The 16465-nt window shown below is 39.3% G+C and overlaps 1 protein-coding gene across 1 annotated transcript in view; it reads right to left on the bottom strand.

Annotated features, from left to right (window-relative positions):
* The window catches only part of adamtsl5 (ADAMTS like 5), a 47815-nt gene that overhangs the window by 12061 nt on the left and 19289 nt on the right, over positions 1-16465 (bottom strand). Inside the window, exons 3-7 of the mRNA XM_062417415.1 lie at positions 15256-15428; positions 13705-13765; positions 12779-12884; positions 10970-11097; positions 6208-6331 (exon numbers count right to left, since the gene is read on the bottom strand). Coding sequence (XP_062273399.1) covers positions 6208-6331; positions 10970-11097; positions 12779-12884; positions 13705-13765; positions 15256-15428 — 592 coding nt within the window. The remainder of the gene's footprint in view (positions 1-6207; positions 6332-10969; positions 11098-12778; positions 12885-13704; positions 13766-15255; positions 15429-16465) is intronic.

Here is a 16465-nt window from a genome sequence, read left to right on the forward strand (position 1 = left end):
GAAGAAAGGAGGGAGGGAAGGAGGGAAGGGAGGAAGGAAGGATGGAAGGAAGGGAGTAAGAATGAAGGAAAGGAGGAAGGAAGGGAGGAAGAAGGAAGGAAAGGAGGGAGGAAATAAGGAAAGGAAGGGAGGAAGGAAAGGAGGGAGGAAGGAAGAAAGGATGGAGGGAAGGATGGAAGGGAGTAAGAAGGAAGGAAAGGAGGAAGGAAGGGAGGAAGAAGGAAGGAAACATTAAAAATGAGTAAATATAGCAACACCTGAAGTTCAAAGTACAGGTTGACTGTTTACATTCTGTTTACAGTGAGATGCTGAGATGACTTAGAGAGGTCAAACAGAACGAGAAGTCATGTATACAACCCCAAAATAAAGAGCGTCATTGTGGTTAAAAAGGGAACTCCATTGATGTTAAAGTCAAAGGGAGAATATAATGTCTTCTGGGTCGGAGGGAGCTTTGTTAAGTTTGAGGAAAATAAGCTTGGTTTGGTCTCGGAGACGACACATTTTTAACAGAAAGCTTGAGTTATAAGTTGGAGCTGTGTAGTTTAAAAGACGCCAGCATTTTAACAGGCAGGGAGGGTTAGGGGTTTAATGAAAGACAATCAAATTGGTTTATTAGCATCTCGTGTTGTTGGAAAAAGAAAATAAACTCTATTAGACTTTTAAATCTGCAGATGTGTGATATTCAAAGTATCAAATAAGAAAAATACACCAATAAACCACTGAATGAACCTAAAAACGGATTATCATTTAATACACCGATAAAGATGAGCCTATAGAACGATGTGCATGTGTTATTTGTGATCTTGGTGTTGTTGAGGATGAATTTCACTTTGTATTTCATCGCCTTTTGTACTTTGACTTGAGGAATTGTATATTTGAAAAGATCCAGCTGAAAAATCCTGATTTATTTTGGTTGTCCGAAGTTGATCTATTGAATTGGCTTTTTATTTTTAAAGATGGAGATTTTTTTGGTTTAGCGAGATTTATAGGAGAGACTTAGCTGCTGAGACAGAGAGCTCTGTATCCATCTCAACAAGACTTTTTATGACATGTAAACTACTTCTTTCTTTTTTTTTTTGCTCTGGTCTCTTTGTGATCTTTTGAAACTGCAGCCATCCTGGTTGTTATTAGTTAGGGTCTTGTAAGTCTTAAAGGTGCAGGACACTTAAATCCAGGTTAAAAACGTTTCTTTTTTCTCTTTTAAAGGACTTTCAATTTTAATCTTTCATTTGCACTATATGTTCTTTTAATAATTTTTAAAGCAAATCATTAGTTTATGCTGCACTCTCATATTTTATGCTCTATTTAAGTCTAGCTTTTTCAACAGAATTGGCTATAATCACTATTCTTATCATAACTACATGTGAAATATCAGTGTGTAATGTGTTGGGTGTGGCTCATATATGTGACTCCTATATATTAGATATGGGTCAATGACATGTTTTTTGTGTCCATGTGGTTTAGTCAAATTTAAAGGGGTTAAAATGTGAAAATAAACGTATGAATAACTTGCACACATTCTTTTTTTGTGGACCCAGCATCAAATTTCTGCTTTTAATCCATTTTGAGAGCAAATATTAGAGGATTATGGCAAATATGTCTAAGTGGTGTAACCATAAAAACTTTGTACCAAATAATTCAACTTGCTTAAAAACACTAAATTCTCAATAAAACACCATATCAACTAGTTTGGCATGATCTTACATTATAACTTTATATTAAATAAAGGTAATGGAATACAATTGTTCTAAATATTACATTCCATCTGGTAACCATGGAGATCAGGAAACATTTGAAGTCATTATTAGTATAAGTCCACTTAAATACACTGTAGGTGATAAAATATGTAATATTTATCATTCTTTTGTGGTTACACCATTTGACATTTTCAGGAGCATTCAGTCTTACTTTAGGTTAAAAATGGTGCAAATGTCATTTCAAATGATATAAAACCAACAAAAATACTAAATGTACCTTTTAACAAACCTGATGCTGCTTTTAAAACTATTTTTGCTCATCTTGCCAACCCTTATTTATCACGGACCCATAAATTATTATAATGATCTTTGAAAAGTTGTGGATACAGTAACATCAGCATTTTCCTGCACCATTATTACAGTTCAGGCTCTACTGTGTACTTTATATGGAGGGTTAATCTTTGAATAGCCTACTAAAATCAGTAATCAGTAACTCACAAATAATCTGCATCAGTAATCAGATAACTGTTTCTTTTAAAGATCAAACAGGCTGTGTCTCGTACTGTATTCCCGTCTTTAATCTGTCGTTATAAAACAATCAGTATCTACGATGTCAGTTAATGATTAGCTGTGATTGATGGTTTACAGGATCGGTTTACGACCACAAAAGAGAGACAATTTATGAATGAGTTGAGAATGAAATCACAACCATTCATTAGAGAGTGATATTTCACTGCTGAGCCAAAAAAAAAAAAAAAGGGGGGGGGGGTTGGGACAGCTCTATGGTTCCCCTGCTGTTCTGCAGTGAAAAGCAGCCGCAGGATGAACCGTATTCACAACTTCGGTTGCTCCTGCTTACCCATTCAAGACAGAAACTATGCGCGAGGTTTGTCTTGCGGAGCCTCGGCTGTGTGAAGACGTAGGACAAACTGTCAGAGTCACAGACGGGCGGCGATGAGCACAAGGCAGTCTGACCTTGTGAGGAGTGTTTTTTTCGTGCCGCATCCCTCCATCAGATCTAGTTGGGAAACGCAGCTGCAGCAGGAGGAGAGAAAAACCTCCCAAGGCTGCTGAGTGGCCCAAACAAAGCGGCCATTATCAGCTTGTTTTTCTTCTTGCTCAATCTGAGACGCTCCATCTGTCAGCTCTGCTCCGCACAGAGCCGAGCGAGGAAGCCCCCCGTTACTGAGCCGAGCCACACTAGAGGTGTCGGGTACTTTCTGTCCGGGTGTGTGTGTGTGCGTCTCCGTGATTTTTTTTAAATCTCACAATTTGATTAAATTCTCAGTACAAGCCAACACAGCATCTAAATTACATTTTTGACCCATCTTGATGAAAGCTAATTTAATTTTCTTCCCCGTCTGTGACTTAAATCGCTGCCAAAATTGTTCCATCCCGGTCTGACGTTGACTGGTGGAAACCCAAAGACTCCAACCCAAAGATTTGAGAGGGAAAGACGAGCATTTATAAAGGTTTAAAGTATAATTTTGAGTAAAGTAAGGAGGAAAGTAATTAACTATATTTACTGAAGTACTGTTTTTAACCTTTGTGTCGTCCTCCCGGGTCAAATTGACCCCGTCTGTTTTGACTGTTCCTTCTTTCCTCCCTTCTTTCCTCCCTTCTTTCCTTCCGTCTGTACTTCCTTCCTCCCTCGCTCCTTCTTTCCTTCCTCCCTTCCTTCTTTCTTCCCTTCCGTCTGTACTTCCTTCCTCCCTCCCTCCTTCTTTCCTTCCTTCCTTCCTTTCCTTCCTTCCTCCCTCCCTCCCTCCTTCTCTCTTTCTTTCCACCCCACCTTCCTCCTTTCCTTCTTTCCTCCCTCCTTTCCTTCCTTCTTCCTCCTTTCCTTCCTTCTTCCTCCCTTCCATCCTTCCTTCCTTCCTCCCTCCCTTCCCTCCTTCCATCCTCCCTTCCTTCCTCCTTTGCTTCCTTCTTCCTCCCTTCCATCCAATCTTCCGTCTTATCCCTTCCTTCCTTGCTCCTTTCCTTCCTTCTTCCCATGCTTCCTTCCTCCCGTCCTCCCGTCCTTCCTTTTTCCTCCCTTCCCTCCTTGACTCGAGGACAACAGGAGGGTTAAGTAGAATTTTGAGGTACTTTACTGTAGTTTTTCCATTTGATGCTATTTTATACTTCCACACTGCAACATTTCAGAGGGTAATATTGTACTTTCTACTCTACTGAAGATGGATAATAATATAACAAGCTTTTAAAATACAACACATTGTTAAACGATGGTTCCAGTCGGTGTTATTCTGGTTAGTTTTACTAGAATAATCCTCATTAAACTCTCTGAAAAACATCTGTATGGGACCTCACAGACCACAACTGACATCAGTAACGCACACTGGACACACTTTATAATCCAGGGAGCCAATTTGATGCTTTTTTGAGAGTCGGCGCGTAGTTTGTGTCGCTGATTTGTGGAACTTAACATAAGTAGACTGGAAAATAGATATTACTGCCTTCTCCTCTTTTCACTCGTTCCTGCAGATGTTTTAATGCTCACAGAGTTAAGAAATATTGCTCCAATAAGTAACCTACGACTTTTATCTACTAATTATTTTGTGCCACGCAAACCTGGAGGCAAAAAACACCAAAAAGAGGAATCCCAGGAACTATAATAATGATCTTTTCCTCAACAGACATTTACATGCTGCAGGTAAAGACTCAATTTCCTGGGTCACCTCAAATTTAACTGTATAAAAATTTGCTATAATGATCAATGCTTAGACAGAAATGTCTCAAACTGAACTGTAATATAGTAAAGTAATAATAAATATAATATAATATATAATATAATAATAAAGTAAATGAGCTCCAGCAGAAGAAGTCACAGTCTGTTCTCGTCTACTTTGATGGATACTATTGCATTTTTTGCATTGGAATATATTACAGTGTAAGATTTAGAAGTTCATATAATTGAGGTAATTTACTAACATATATATATTGACAATGTTTACACATGTCAAAATATTTATACACGTCAATTAGAAACCAGGAAATGTTGTTTATTCTGAAGCCGCTGAAGTTTGGAGACCAGTAAAGCGCTGCTAAATACGTTTTCCGTCTCCATCATGCTCGTTTCTTCTCATTAAGACTGATCCAACCACAGCTCGAACCCTCACATTACAACAGTATCGCTTGCATGGATCCTCCTGTCATCACTTGTGTTTATTATTTGGATGTTTGCCTCTAAAGCCTGAATAGCCGAGCAGCTCCTTTTCTTTCGTCTTTTGTGCTTCGTTGATTTTGGTTTATACTCACGGCCGGATCTACCATACGCAGAAACATCCCTCAATGATGGGAGATTGAAAAGAAAAGTGTGTCGGCCTCTACAGAAATACGACACAAGGCTTGATCCTTTCTCTTGATGTTAATAATTAGGGTCGCTGTTGGTATCCAAAATAATAAAAAATGGAGTTACGAGGTTTCCACCCTGCAGCAGCCACGTTATCCAATCAGAATACAATAAAAGGAGAATTTTAAACCAAACTGACAACAGCACATTAAAGCACCATTTTCTTAAACTTTTAATATATTTTATTAGCTAATTTGTATGTCTGACATATTTGCTTGGTTTTTATTTTAAGTATGATGATTTTTAGTACCTATTTATTACTATTTCTTTAATGCACTGACAGGAGCTGGTGAGAAAGAGTATTACATTTCATTCTGTGTATGCAAATACTCAGAGAAATGACAATAAAGTGCATTTTGAATCTTGAATGCAGCCTTGATAATACTGCACATTTCCTACAGTCTCTCCCAAGAGTGAACATTGTATTTTTTCTATTATACCTCAGAGTGGATTCTTTTTCTCATTCATGGTTTGTTATATACAGTATCTATGAGTGAGTGTGTGCATGCATATATGTATGTATGTATGCATATGTATATATCTCAGAGTGGATATTTTGCTTTTTGGTATGCTTTGTTATTTGTCTTTTAAAAAAATATTATTTTATCTTCTTTATGTTGCTTTGCTTGGAAATGTAGATATGGTAAAAAAAAAATTTGAGCTACATTTCCAAGCAAAATGAAAGTCACATTCTTCTTCTGCTTTACTTTTTCTTTCTTTCTGATGGAAACAAGACCGCTGAAAACGCACAGTCAGGCCCAAACGTTAGCATCTGTGCTGCAGGTACGAGCGGAGGTACAAAATGTTTCAGTGGCGACGAGCCAGAGTGTCATTTAGAGCCTGAAGAGCTCTGCGTTCTTCCAGAAAACTTAACAACTGTAATTTCACAGGACTCTGTTGTTTCGTGGAGGAAAGCCAACTGCAATTTTTTTGTGTTTGGGGCAAAATTGTTACCATGGTTATTGTTCACTTTATCAGAGAGAACAATAACCTCTTGACTGAGCTTGAATGACTTAATAACACTTGGGAGGGAAAACACAATTATCCTGACATCGTGCTGGTCGGAAACTGCTGCAATTGATTCCTCGTGGAGATAATATGTAATTGTGTGTGTGTGTGTGTGTGTGTGTGTGTGTGCGTGTGTGTGTATCCTACCTGCCTCCAGACCGTTGCTCTGGTACACACTCTTGTGGTGCAGACAGGTGGTGTTTTGTCCTCCGCACACCATGCAGGCGTCTTCCAGCGTCTTCGAACCCAAGATGAAGTCGCAGCCCGGCTTCTGTACGACACACATACACACACACACACACACACACATGACAGTTTGACATCTCTGCTGAAACTTATTTCTCTTACAGCGTTCACATTTCACACATTTTCTGACGAGGAACCCTGGCAACTTTTTAACCTTTACTTTTTGTTTTGTCTCTGCTGTACAGTCACCTTAAACCTTCTGCAATGACTCCCCTCAATCTCCTCAAGAGGACAGATATACACACACACATTCTCTCTCTCGCTCCTTCTCTTATTTGCTTCTCCGTCATTTCTCCTCCTCACAAACATTTACTTTGGAGAAAAAAACAGCAGCGCAAAGGGCCTCAAGAGGAGCAGACGGGTAGGAGCGATGTCTCTGTAAACTTTAAAATGCCAAAGCAAAGAGCACAGAGGAAGAGCGGGTTGGTTTTATGGTGTGTGGACAATCTTGTTGCTATATAGATTACAGTGGCTGCTTTCTTCACCCGGCCTTCATTTCCCGCTCTGCAGAGCAAACCAATCAAGGAGGAGGTTCCCAGGCAAGAGAGCAACAATCTAGGGGAACCTATAATCAGCCCCTTAAGCCCCCTTAAATACACAAAAACAGTCCGAGCATCTGTGTGTGCACAACAGGAAATGAATCCTTGGTGACAAGGTAACAGAGTGCACAAGGGCCCCACCGAGGGAGCGACCCCAGTCCTGCAAAACATCTGTATCAATGTGACTCTGAGACTGTCAAAATTAATTTGGTGTCAGTGATTTTTTTCTGTCTGCAACTTTGAGGGCTAATTTATTTACTGGAGGTGGTTTTAAGCAGCTGATCTACTCGTATTTTTGTTATGTGATCGGACAAATGCTAAAGATAAATTAGTCAATTCATCAGTCCAATCAACAGAATAATAACTAACTAACAATTTTGATCCATTATCAATTTATTTAGTTATTCATCAAGAAAAAAAAGCCAAAACATTCTCTGATTCCAGCTTCTCATATGTGAGGATTGCTGCTTTTTAGCCACACTAGTCGTCCACTTCAAGCTGTATTATCTCAGTAACTATTGGATGTATTACCACAAAATATGGTGCAGGCATTGAAGGTCCCTACAAGATGAATTCAATCACTTTTGTATATGACTAAAAACCTGCAAAACTGGTGAACCTGCCTGCTAATATTGGCATTGTGAGTATGTTGGCATTTTAGCATGTTAGGATACAGATGTTTGAGCATTTAGCTCAAATCACTGCTGTACTTAATGCCTCCTTCATGCTATGTTGGATGGATGCAATCACAAAAGTTTCCCAACCATAATTATGGAAGCTGACGTGAACACTGTAAATACTTATAACCACTTATAATGACTTCAGTATGACAGCAACTTATTATTAATGCAATCTCACAGTGGTTTTAGCATGGCTGTAAACTCTTAGTCTAACAACATAAAAGATTTTGGATTGTTGTCCGGGCAACATAAACTATTTGGAGATATCATCTTGGGGCTCTGGCAACATTTCTTAGTATTTCTGTAAAGCCCAATATCACAAATCATAAACGTTCCTCGGGGAGTTTTACAACCTGTACAGAGATACAAAATACAGCATCCTCTATTCTTAGACCTTTGAATTATATGAGGAAAAACTCCCACAAAATACCTTTTAAAAGGAGAAGAAAATGGAAGAAACCTCAGGAAGGGTAACAGAGGACAGACAAATGACAGAATCACAGTACTGAAAAACAGGATGACCCAATTATTGGAAAGAAAATGGAAATAATCAGCGGCTGTCTTGATTGGAAAAAACTCTCAAATCAACACTGAGAAACTGCAAATTTAATTAAGTGCAAAAATCAGTCGAGAAGGAGCATCAACACAGGTTATAAACACACTCACACATGCACAAACACACACACACACACACACACACACACACACACACATGCACTGTGCTCTAACCAGACATGTGTTCTGCAGTCTGATCTCAATTTGAGACCTGCAGCCCTCTACACCAGCTGCAGGCAGCATCTGCTTCCTGTTTTAGGTCCTGCGCTGCTCTGACCTTGGTCCACAGCCCATAAATCTACTTATTTACACCTCGCACTGCACTGTTAGCACGCACACACACACACACACACACACACACACACACACACACACACACACACACACACGGTAGATATATGCATAGAGAGACATACAGTATGTAAACATACTAAGTGGCGTAAAATTAACTCCCCCTGTGTGTGTGTGTGCACCCTCACGCTACAGATGTCTCTATGTATTATGTGCAAGACCCGAGGGATGCAAGTTCATTTCCAAGTGTCCCAATCTGTGCGGTGAGAACAGGAGAGAGGGGTGAGAGGGTGAGCAGGGGACAGGCTGGATGTGGGAGCAGCTCTGGACTGTGTGCCGCTGAGCAGAGCTGTAATGCTAACTGAAGGCTGCAGTCCACACCGATGAGTGCACCCTGGCCCTAACACGCAGCATGGAGCTCACTTCTCCAGAGAGCGCCGGTCAGAGTGTCACTCATACCTCGACAGAGTGGGAATGACGAGAGGAGAGAGAGATTGAGAGAGTGAGGAAAGTGGAAATTTAGTTCAACCCAGCTTAGTTTTTTTTTTTTAAAAGGTCAACAGAGTTATGAAATGCAAGCCAAAAGGCGAGAAAAGTTTATTTATATAGCTCATTTCATCCAACGTGCTTTAGTAACGGTTCAGTTAAAATCAGTTCACTTTCAATCGAGTCTGGATCCACGTTTGATTAATTCAGCACGTATAGTTTTACAGCAGCTGAGGCTCATGAGGATCGTAGTAATTACATCCATCTGCCTTAAACTGTCTGATTTAAATGATTAAAATAAAACGAATGGCCAAAAAAACATAAACTTGTACTATTGCTTACTTATCCAAGACACTGTGAAAGATGATATAATTTAAAATAAAACCAGGATAATACTTAATACTCTAAACCAGCAGTTACTTCCAACTACACAACTCTATACGTGTAACAATCACGTGGTCAAATTACCATAAAACATGAACTTTGACTAAATAAAATAGTCCAAAACTGGCAATAATTAGATTTTAAGTAACTACCACAAATCAGATGACATCTTTAAATATTGAATAGTTTTTGGGGTTTTTTTTGTGACCAATTTTCAATTTAATTTTCCGAGTAGAAGCTACAATACAAAGCAACCAGACAGTACACTTACAACAAACATAAATAATATAGTCAATTAAGTAAATGCACAGGTGATTGGATACATATGTCGATATTTATCTGCAAATACACGATGACGGCTGCCCCAAAAAAACACATAAATAATCCCCACACCCATCTCATAGGTCCTCACCAATGCACATCAATACTAGAAATGTGCTAAATCTATGAATAAGTGCAAAAGTACTTACTAAAAGTTAGATTAATCTCAGACCCTGCAAACATTCATGTTAAAGTAATGATTTGACTTTCTGAGCTCTGATGAATTTGTATGTTTTCAATTTTTGCTCCATCCACTCGAGCACTAAAGACTTCTAAAGTTAAATCATAGCTTCCACTGATATAAACTGAGCTTGTAGGGAGGTTTCCATATATATACATATCCTTATCAACTATTTCTTTGCAGCCCTTTAAGCCCGCCAACAGAACTCTCCTCATATGAAGCGTTGAGCTGAGCTGATGAATCATCATTCAGCAGTAAGATGTGAAGCAATCAGAGTTTGTTCATCTCAATTATATCAGAAAGAATAACAGTCAGTATTTAATAGTTAATGACACAATTGATCTGCACCAAATATAATAAATAATAATAATGCATTATATTTAAAGGCGCCTTTCAAAGCACTTAAGGCACATACAACACGACAACAGTACATCAAACAATATAAATAAGGTAAATTTTAGTGCAAAGATAAAGAATAACTATGAATGTGACTATAAAGTGCATCAGTGCAACAAATAAGCAAAAACGTGATTGCATAGTTAGTGTGAGACAGAGTATGCTGCTCTGAATAGGTGCGTTTTCAGGCGGGATTTAAAGGTGGAAACAGAGTCCGAAGTGCAAATGTCTGGTGGGAGAGAGTTCCAAAGGCAAATATATTGCAGTTACCCACCAATTCCACTGTTTCATATTCAACGTTTAACATTTTAATGCCTCACTCTTAGATCATCACCAAAGACTTACAACGCAAAACAGCTGTATTAATCAATATGTGTTATATTAACACTGAATTAAAAGCCTCTGCAGGATGTGAGACGTGTCGCAAAGACAAACTCAGAGAGATATGTAGTAACTCTGCAGTACTACGGAGATTTTTAGGTTTGATTTTTAGCACAGTTTTGATTTTACGTCAAATTTTGTATTCACCATTTTCATATAAACTGTTTTTCCAGCAGCTGCAAACAGGCACTCCAGATGAGTGCTTGTGTTTCTCAGTGTCATCTACATGTAAAAACTAATTAAAGTATAAATTAAATAGCAATTCTTTGCCAACTTGTTAGAAACGACAACTTTATAAGGCAATAATATGTCAAGACGTTGCGTTTTGCTGCCTTCTAGTGGCCAAATATCCTCAACTTCCTCAGTTAAAGCTGCATTATTTTGAAATAAGTATCACTGAATACAAGTTGAGTGAAGAAAACACTACGACACATATTATTTCCACTCACCAGGCAGCGTCCGTTGACACACACCGCTACCGCCTCTTTGTCGCAGGCTGTGCCGTCGAGCACGCGGCCGAAGTTGTAGTAGAAGTTGTGACCGAGGGCCAGGCAGCTGAGTTCACAGGGGTTAGAGCCTGGCGGGGAAGATCTTCAGTCAGTCAGTGGCTCGTTAGTTTATTATGGGAAAATGGGCACAAAAAGAGGCAAAGTGACAGGGAGGGAGGTGGCTGAGAAATGGAAACAGGCGGGAGGTGAGGAGAGAGGGAGAGAGAGAGAGAGAGAGAGAGAGGAGGCTGGAAAGCTAGTAGATGTCAAAGGAGTAAAACTCATAACACAGGTGGGATTAGACACCCAGCAGGCCTCATGGAGGACGTGGGAGCCCCAAAAACTACAGTCACACAAACACACTCTTAACCCAAGCTGGTATTTTCATGATGTATGCAAGTAGAGTTCAAAAATGATGGACTCTACTTCATCAACTTGGCATATATGCTTTTTAAGCTTTCACTTAAAGGACCAGTGTGAAGCATTAAGTGGCATCTAGTGGTGAAGTTGCAGATTGCAGCTAAATGAATACTTCATACTCGTTTACTTCCAAGCATGTAGGAGAATCTACGGTAGTCACAAAACCCCTCGTTAGGACCAGGGTTTGGTTTGTCCATTCTGGGCTACTGTAGAAACATGACAGAGGACCTGCTCTCTATGTAGATATAAAGGACTTATACTAAGGCAGGGGTGTACCAAACATACGGCCCGTGGGCCAGAATCGGTCCACCAAGGAGTCCAATCCGGCCCACTGGATAACTTTGGTATGTAAGTATGAAGGTAACAGAACAATTATTCAAATTTCTTGTTTTACTAAATTTGACGCCTTTTCCTAAAGTGGCCCAAAATCCACAAAAATGAAAATATTTTTAACATGTTATACTTTCGTATAGTTGCTACACATTTTTTGGCTTTTTGTTAAAATTCATAGTTAATAGTTTTAATAAGATTGCTATGTTATAAATAGTTTTATAAGTAATTATGATGATCTATTTATATGGTTTCATAAAGTCCCATAAAAACGTTATATATATATATTTTGGTTAATATGTGATGGTTTTACTGGTTCGGCCCACTTCAGATCAATTTGGGCTGTATGTGGGCCTTGAACCTAAATTAGTGTGACACCCCTGGTCTAAGGTGGTGAAAACTTAATTATTCTCAGGTAATTATACACTAATTAAAACATTATATTCAATTACTGCTGAGTCCATTCTGCTAGATGCCACTAAATTCTACACACTGCACCTTTAAGAGGTATTACGTAACATCCAAATCATACGAGATGGACTGTAGATCGACTAAAGCTCATGGTGACATCTTCAAAAGTCTTGTTCTGTTGCTGATTAATTTTCTATCGATACACTAATAGATTAATCTATTAATCATTGCAGCTCTCTGTAAAGATAACAGAAAAGGAATCTCTGCACGCCTGAGTAGTGGCAGGTGCATAAGAGGAAGGTGCAATCACAAAATGGAAAAAGGCTAACGCTGTCTGGCTCACTGTTGCATATCATGGCAGCATGATCACACTTGACTATATACATATAAGAGCTGCCTCAATCATCCAATAAGAGGACTTGAAAGATCAATCTGACTAATTGATGAGCACCTGGGTTCATACAAGTAGTGTGCATCACCTGTCAGACTATAGAATATGTAAATTAGAAAGAATAGAAAATGATCAAAATGGTTAAATATAGTACAATTATCGGTGTATCCCCCCTCTAACTAGTGTTGTAGCAGATTTACTGCATTCATCTCACTGACCTCCGTGAAACGTTGTCCATCTGAAGGAGTTTCCACCCACTAGCGGCCTGTCGTTGAAGGCGGCGCACTGCATCTCACGGAAATCCTCTAAACCTGAGGGACACTCCTGCACACGCACACACACACACACACACGCACACACACACACACACACACACACACAAACACACTTTGAGGATGTTGTATTTCACTGTGAGAACGCCGTATTCAGTCCCTGGAAGTTAGACGTAACCATAACAACCAACAACATGCCAACCCAACCATAACCCATTTATAATTCTAATCTTAAGCATGAAAGAAGTTTTAACCCTAAATAAACGGTTAACCTTGTGGTGTGTCACAGCGTGAACAAATGTATTTTCCACACAAACAAAAACTTCATGTTCCTCCTCGTATAAAGTGCAGCTGGGAAGTCTGGGATTTGTGTCCATTCACCAGAAGCTTTGAGTTAATCGCACTGAGCAAACTGCCACATACACTCAAGCGTGCTTAAACATGCTGCGACCCGATCTGTGTTCTTCCCTTAATCAATATAGGCCACGGTGACTGCCTGTCCAAACACACCCACCCACACACACACACACACACACACACACACACACACCCCAGCATGTCTGACACACCGCCGCTGACCTCACAGCACGTTTCTAAACACAATAGCAGGTTTAGTACCTGACTGCAGCAGGTATTAAAGACTGACGTGACGTGAAATCCCAGATTTCAGTGGCGGGTTAATATGTTGGTGAAATTCCAGCTCACACCCTGAAAGCTCTCTGCGTGCCGCTGCTGCTGCTACACCTGCCCCGAAACACACCTACGTGACCAACTTCTAGAGCAAACATCGGCCATTGTTCTTAAATGTTTGCATTTTAAAGCCGTTTTTTTTCTCTCCATACAGTGTGAAAACCTTCATGTTAAAAACGGACCTTGGTGTTGCAGATCTTGTATTGTCTGGGATCTCCTCCGCATGGTCCGCCCACCGGGTTCCTGCCACACAGAGAAGACAAAGAGATTCTATAATATATGATCTGAAGTGAAGTGGAAATCTGAAGTGTTACAGCAACAAAAAAGAGGGGCAAAGGGTAAAGGAACCTCCACTGGGTCGAGGGAGCATCCCAGGACATGAGACTATGAGGTTAAGTATCACAAACTCAACAGGAAAGAGTCTTCACATTCAAGAAACTCACAATAAAACCATAAAAACTGAGTGATGGATCGTTAAAGTAGTTAATAATGAAGTTGAAGGACTAGGACGACACTTCAAATAGTCTTTTTTAATTACCACACCCTCAGATTGCCTCACAATAACTGCAGCAATTAGTCTATTAATCAATCAGCAACTATTTTAATAGACTATTAATAACTGTAGTCATTTGTTAAGATGTCAAAATGTCATTTGCTGCTTTCAGCTTCTCCTATGTGATTATTTAATGCTTTATGTGTCATACATGATAACAAACTGATTACCTTTGAGGTGTTGGTCAATTTAAACAATGTTACTTTTGATTCTGGGAAGATATAACAGCCATTTTTCATTATTTCTGACATTTTATAGATATACAAATTAATTAATAATGGAAATAATTGTTAGTTGCAGCCCTATAATATATATATAGTGAAACTGCAGGCTGCTGTGAATGTTTGAAAAAGTCTCACTTCTTACATTTAGAAAGCAATTATACATTTGTAACATTTGACACATTAAAATAAAATATATGAAGGTGTTTTTATTTGAATTTAAATGGGAATTTAACCACGTTTGTTTCAATTATTCCAAAAATAAGTGAAAATCTCAGTTAAGTATTGCTTGCAGTGAAACTGAACTGCACTACTTTGTAATTTAACATCAGACGAGCTCGTCATTTACTGTAAACTGCGTTCAGTGTCTTGTTGCAACAAGAAACATGCAGTAACTTCAGGGTGCGTGGAGACATAAAACCAGAGAAACCAGAGTTTTTCAGTGAAAATCTGTAAGCCTTAAAGTCAGTAGTTTCAGGGCTTAGTGACCTTTTGAAACAAGGCCATGTGTGAGGAATCAAAGGAAGGGAGATTTCCTTTTTTAGACTCTTTAATTTGAAGTTTTAGAGGCATAAATGGAATAGAGTATCCAGTATGTCGCAAGAAAAAAACAAAAATTACAGAAAAGGCAGGGGAAAATACGGATTTTCTTTCTTTCTTATCCCTTTAATCATCTTATGGCATTTACCATGAGCAGGCTGGGAACTGCTGCATTAACGTCATTTAAAATCAGTACAGTTTATGATAAAATCAACAGATGTGTGTGCTATGTTTTGATTAATTTAAACCATATTAGCTGGAATAAAAGTCTTAATATTACTTAAAAAATGTGGAAATGATGCACATACATTATCTACAATCACTGTCAGGTTCCTCTTAAATCACACATTAAGCTTTAAACAGTACTTTTGAATATTTTTCTCTGTGTGACCCTGCAGGACGTGATGTCTGTTACTTACCTGGTGATGCAGGTACGAGTCCGCACCGAGGCTCCGGCCCCGCAGCTGCGTGAGCACACAGACCAGCCGCTCCAGCTCGCCCACTCGTTCTTGAAGTGCAGCTGCCGCCGGGCTCGTGACGGACGGCCAGACGAGGCCTCGGCGGAGGGACCCCATGCAGAAACCCAGGAGGACTGAGACAGAGAGGACAGAGGGAGACGGACACTTCAGAGCCGGCATTTAACATAGACAGACTGTTATAAAGGGACCAAAGAGACACCGAAAGAGCAGAAAAGGGCAGTCTAGGCTGAGTTAGGATACCTGTCAATCACTGCAAATGCATAACAAAAATAAAACTGACATTTTTATTTTTGCATAAAACCAGGCAGACAGCTCCCGAAGCCAACGCTGAAGTGCCTTAATTAAACCAGGGGTCGACTGTTATTTACTAAAAGAAGTCTGCTTGTATAAAAGTCTATGAAAAAAATTACACACTACTTATCGACTTGAATTATACCCTCAGTAAACACTTTCCTGGAGAGTTTATGGCATCAAATGATAGTTTCTTAGTCTTCTGCAACACAGCATGATGCTAATTTTGTAAATTATGGTGATGATGAAGCAGAAAAAAACAGAAATTGTTGCTTTTAATGACAGTGATGAACAACACACCTGGCAGCGTAAACCATGTTATTAGAAGAAGATAACAGAGAATACGTTTTTATAGAATAATATAAATAGTGAGAAAATTGACCTTTCAATTATTTCCACACGGTCGAGCAGTTTCTGTCCTGTGCTGCTGTGTGTGTATGTGTGTGTGTGTGTGTGTGAGTGTGTGTTTTCTAACTATAATTTCTATTTATATTCTATTTATTTGTGTGTTGAGACAGCAAACACTTAACAACACGACTTCCTGCTCTCCACTCAGCAGCATCACACTGCGTTGTTGTCCTGCATATTCAAAGCTGTCAGGAGGGCAACTGGCAACTGTCAGCACCTCACCAGCCTCCTCCGTGTGTGTGTGTGTGTGTGTGTGTGTGTGTGTGTGTGAGCAGTATTGGCAGAGCAGTAGGATATCATTTGTGAAAGGGAAAATATCTGTTGAGGGGAAGCTATTTGTGACGCTTAACAACAACAAACCCCTACATTATTTATAGCCGAGAATCCCGACAGGCGTGTGAAATCTATTCGGAGTGAATGTTATAAATAAAGAAAAACAAAAATAAACAGA

Source organism: Scomber scombrus, chromosome 1 (genome assembly GCF_963691925.1).
Source record: "Scomber scombrus chromosome 1, fScoSco1.1, whole genome shotgun sequence".
NCBI lineage: Eukaryota > Metazoa > Chordata > Actinopteri > Scombriformes > Scombridae > Scomber > Scomber scombrus.